Here is a 3832-nt window from a genome sequence, read left to right on the forward strand (position 1 = left end):
GGGCTGGCACACATCTCCATTGGGACAGGGCTGGGGAGGCAGGGCAGGGGGGCCGGGCTGGCACGCGTCTCCATCAGGACAGGGCTGGGGGGCAGGGCAGGGGGCTGGGCTGGCACACGTCTCCATTGGGACAGGGCTGTCCTCTCACCCTACCCTGCTTTAGCGCCATTTGAAACGGATCAAGGGGCAGGAAGGACATGCGAGATGGCCCCAGGATTTCTTTGGTGGGGTGCCTTCAGGAAGGAACTTTGCCTGAGAGGATGGGTGATTGCCTGGTGGTTTGTTACGGGGATTTCTCATGGAAATCTGCATTTACGTTGCATTTGCTTCTTTTAATACATTCCGGTTTTGTTTTTCAGTCTCTGCTTTCTATCCGTCAAGATGATAAAGTCGTTTGCCCGAGAACCAAAGAAGTCTTTCACTTCTCACAAGCCGAGAAGGTGTACATCATGTAGGCCCCGCGTCGCCAAGCGCATGCCTCAGGTCGGCTGCAGCGGGCGGGGAGGCCGCGCCTTCCTCCTGCCCCGCGTCCAGTCGGCCACGGCGCTTCTGTTTCTTGCGACCAAAGATCAGTGAGCAGCGATAAATACTCTTTAGGAAGAGAGGAAATAAGATTTAATAAATTTGTACTTGAAAACAACATTTTGATTGGTAGGATTTTGTAACATGTCAACCATTTGATGCTTCTGAAAAGTACTTTCAACTTTCGAAGGAAACTTTTCTTTAAAGACTGACCTAAACCCCGAGGGAAACTTTAGAACGTATCAAAAATAGGGGTCCATGGTTTCCCCGTGTTTTTGGTTTCTTCCCTTTTGCGAACGGTGAGACTTGGAGAACGGGCTGGTCCCTCGCCACCTCCCAGCGCCCCTGGCCCGGCCTGGGAAAGGTGGTGGTGACGCTGGACTGAGCTGCAGTGACCCGCAATGCCGCGCCATGAGGGACACATGGCTTCCTTGGAGAGCTGCTGCTGTGGGGGGCTGGCTCTGAGGACGCCTGCCTGCCTTCGGGCGTGTCCGTGGGACTGTCTGCGTCTGTGCGTAGGGTCCATATCACATCCCCGTGTTCCGCCTTACTTCCTGCTTCGAGAATGTATAACGTGGAAATCCACGGGACCAAGTTTCTGCAGAGGCCTTGCCGGATGGTTCCATAACTGTAGAGTCAAATTAATCGTTCAGTTGAGTACTGGTGACGTTTCAAAGCAAATGAACCACCGTAGTTTACACAGAACCATATCGTAGAAGTTTGTAGTTAGCGCTTATTTTTGCATGTTGATGTTGACTAGCTAATAAACTGTAAATGTAAACCATGGAATAAAGTGGTTTTCTATTTCTCATTTCTGTGTGAGCCAAGGCTGCCGTTCGTTTCTAACACCCTGGGGTTGCGTCCTGCTCCTCCCTGGCCCCGGGCAGGACGGCGGGCATGCATAGCTTCTGCCGCACTGGCCACAGGGCGTGGAGAACACACCAGGAGGCCACTCTTGCCCGGACCGCAGTGGGAGCACAGCCCACCTCAGAGCGCTGCCCTGCGGCGTGATGGCCCCAGTGTCTCCAGGCCCCAGCTGGCAGCTCGGTGACTCGGATGCTGCTTCCTGGGACCTGCAGGCTGTTGTCTGTTGTGGGCGGGGGCTCAGGCCACAGCCACCAGCAAGCCCGGGCCTTGGGCTTGGGCTGAGGAGGCCTGCGGACTGTGGCCACTGGCCCTTCCCCCACTGCCCACACCTGTTCTCTCCAGCGCCCCGTCCCAGCTCCTGTGGCCAGCCTGGTGCCCCTTAGCCCATCTCTTCCCCCGTGGCGGCTGTCCTGGCCCCTCCACCGCCGTGCTGCTGGAACCCAGTGCACTCACACATGCTCCTTTTCTGAGTGCCTGTCCTGGTCAGACCTTGGCCGGAGCAGACCCTGCGGAGCCACTGCCGCACACTCTGCTCCGGTGACGCAGCAGTCCCGGGTTCCATGTCCTCACAAGTAGGGGCTTTTCTCGCCTCACGTCCTGTTCTTTCCTTTCTAACGAGTAGAACATACTGGAGTGCACACATTCTAAGTTCACGTAACAAACTTCTGTGGGGCCACCACACAGACCGTTCCGGCCCCTGGCCTTTCCCAGTTGATAACCCTGGTCGTTTGTCATCGGAGTGGCTTACCCAGTCCCTGAGCTCCATGAACACAGAGCCACGTGGTGTGGGCCATGGCTCGGCGTCACTCTGGCTCAGCCCTGGCATGGCAAAGTCTCACCTACTCACAGGCCTGTGCTCCACGAGAAGCAGCAGCACAGCTGCCCGGCTCCTCCCAGGCTGGCGGGCGTCAGGTGGTGTCCAGGCAAAGCTGCCGTGAACACTCTTGGGATGTGACCCTTGCTGGACACATCATCCTTTTGTGGGAAGATCCCGAGGAGTGGGATTGCTGGGTCATGGGTCCACTCAGCAAACACCGAACATTTGCCAAAGGGGTTCCACCCGCTTCCATCTGCTCCGCACCCGCGCCAGTGAGAGGCACTGTGAGCCTTGAATGTGAGCTGTTTCATTGGTTGGGTTCTCTCACTGTTCTCCTTCTTAATTGAGGTAAAAATTACGTACATTAAAGTGCACATATACGTAAAAGCTACTCAATGAGTCTTAAATGTGTGCCTACATGTGACCACCACTGAAGCCCAGGTCTGGAACGTCCCTGTGGCCCCAGAAAGTGAGCCCTTGTACCTTCTGAGTTATCCACAAGCCCTACTCACAGTCACTGCCCCGATTTTTCACCAGGGGCTAGCTGTGCCTCCACACACGTCAGATGGTGGAGTGTGGACACCAGTGCACCTCGCTTGTTCCACTCCACAAATGGCTCGTGAGGCTCCTGCCTGTTGCAGGCGTCAGCAGCTCTTCCTCGGGTGTCGCTGAGCAGAGCGATAGTGACCCACGCGTGCACAGACCACAGCGCATCCATTCCCTTGGTGGACGTTTGGGTTGTTCCCTGATTGGGGCCACGATGAGTAAACCTCTTACAGTTATGTGCCAGTCTTCTTGCAGACAGTTTCATTTCTTTGGGAAGTAATTCCCTGGAAATAGAATGAGTTGAGTCATGGGGTGTTTATACGTTTAACTGGACCACAGCTGCCAAAAAGACTTTTCCAGAGTTGGTGATGCTGGTTTACACCTCAGAGGCAGTGTCAGGGTTCCGTGGCCCCAGGTTGCTGCCAACACTTGGTGTGGTCCTGTTAGCCATTCAGGTGGGTGTGCACTGCTGCCTCAGTGGGGTTTCCTGCACTTTTCTCTGATGCCTGATGTTGACCTCCTGATGTGCTGATTGTTATATGTTTGCCTTTTGTTCATTTTAAATGGTGTTATCTTACTGATTTGTAGTACTTCACCTACAAATCCTTTGTGGGATATGTGTATTTATACTTTATTGACTGCCATTTGATCAGCAGATGTTTTAATTTAGTGCAGTTCAATTCTTTCTTTTGTGACTAATGCATTTCTATGTTCGAAAAAACAATCTCCCTATCCCAGGGTTACAATAATATTCTCTTACATCTTCTAAAAGATTGAGTTTCAGCTTTTACGTTTAAGTCTGTAACACATCTCTGACGTGAGTGTGCTGCGTGAGAAAGAGCTCCCATCCCATGTTTATTCTACTGTTCTAACACCATTTGTTGAAAAGACCTTTCTCACCCTGTTGAATAATGTTGGCTCTATTAAAAAAAAATTCCTGGCTGTGTAAGTTGGGGTTTACTTCTGAACACTATCTTCTGTTAAATCGGCCTTTAGGTCTATTTTCATACGGTATCCAGATCATTGTAGGGTTTTTTTTTTTTTTTTTTTTTTTTTTTTTTTTTTTTTTTTTTTTTTTTT

At 52.1% G+C, this 3832-nt stretch overlaps 1 protein-coding gene across 1 annotated transcript in view; it reads left to right on the forward strand.

Moving 5' to 3' along the window:
- Nucleotides 1-1333, forward strand: part of MAEA (macrophage erythroblast attacher, E3 ubiquitin ligase) — a 53725-nt gene extending 52392 nt beyond the window's left edge. The window contains exon 9 of the mRNA XM_017538971.2: nt 322-1333. Coding sequence (XP_017394460.1) covers nt 322-455 — 134 coding nt within the window. The 3' untranslated portion in view covers nt 456-1333. The remainder of the gene's footprint in view (nt 1-321) is intronic.
- The last annotated feature ends 2499 nt before the right edge of the window (nt 1334-3832 follow it).

The sequence above is a fragment of the Cebus imitator genome, unplaced genomic scaffold (genome assembly GCF_001604975.1).
Source record: "Cebus imitator isolate Cc_AM_T3 unplaced genomic scaffold, Cebus_imitator-1.0 Scaffold117, whole genome shotgun sequence".
NCBI classification, from domain to species: Eukaryota; Metazoa; Chordata; class Mammalia; order Primates; family Cebidae; genus Cebus; species Cebus imitator.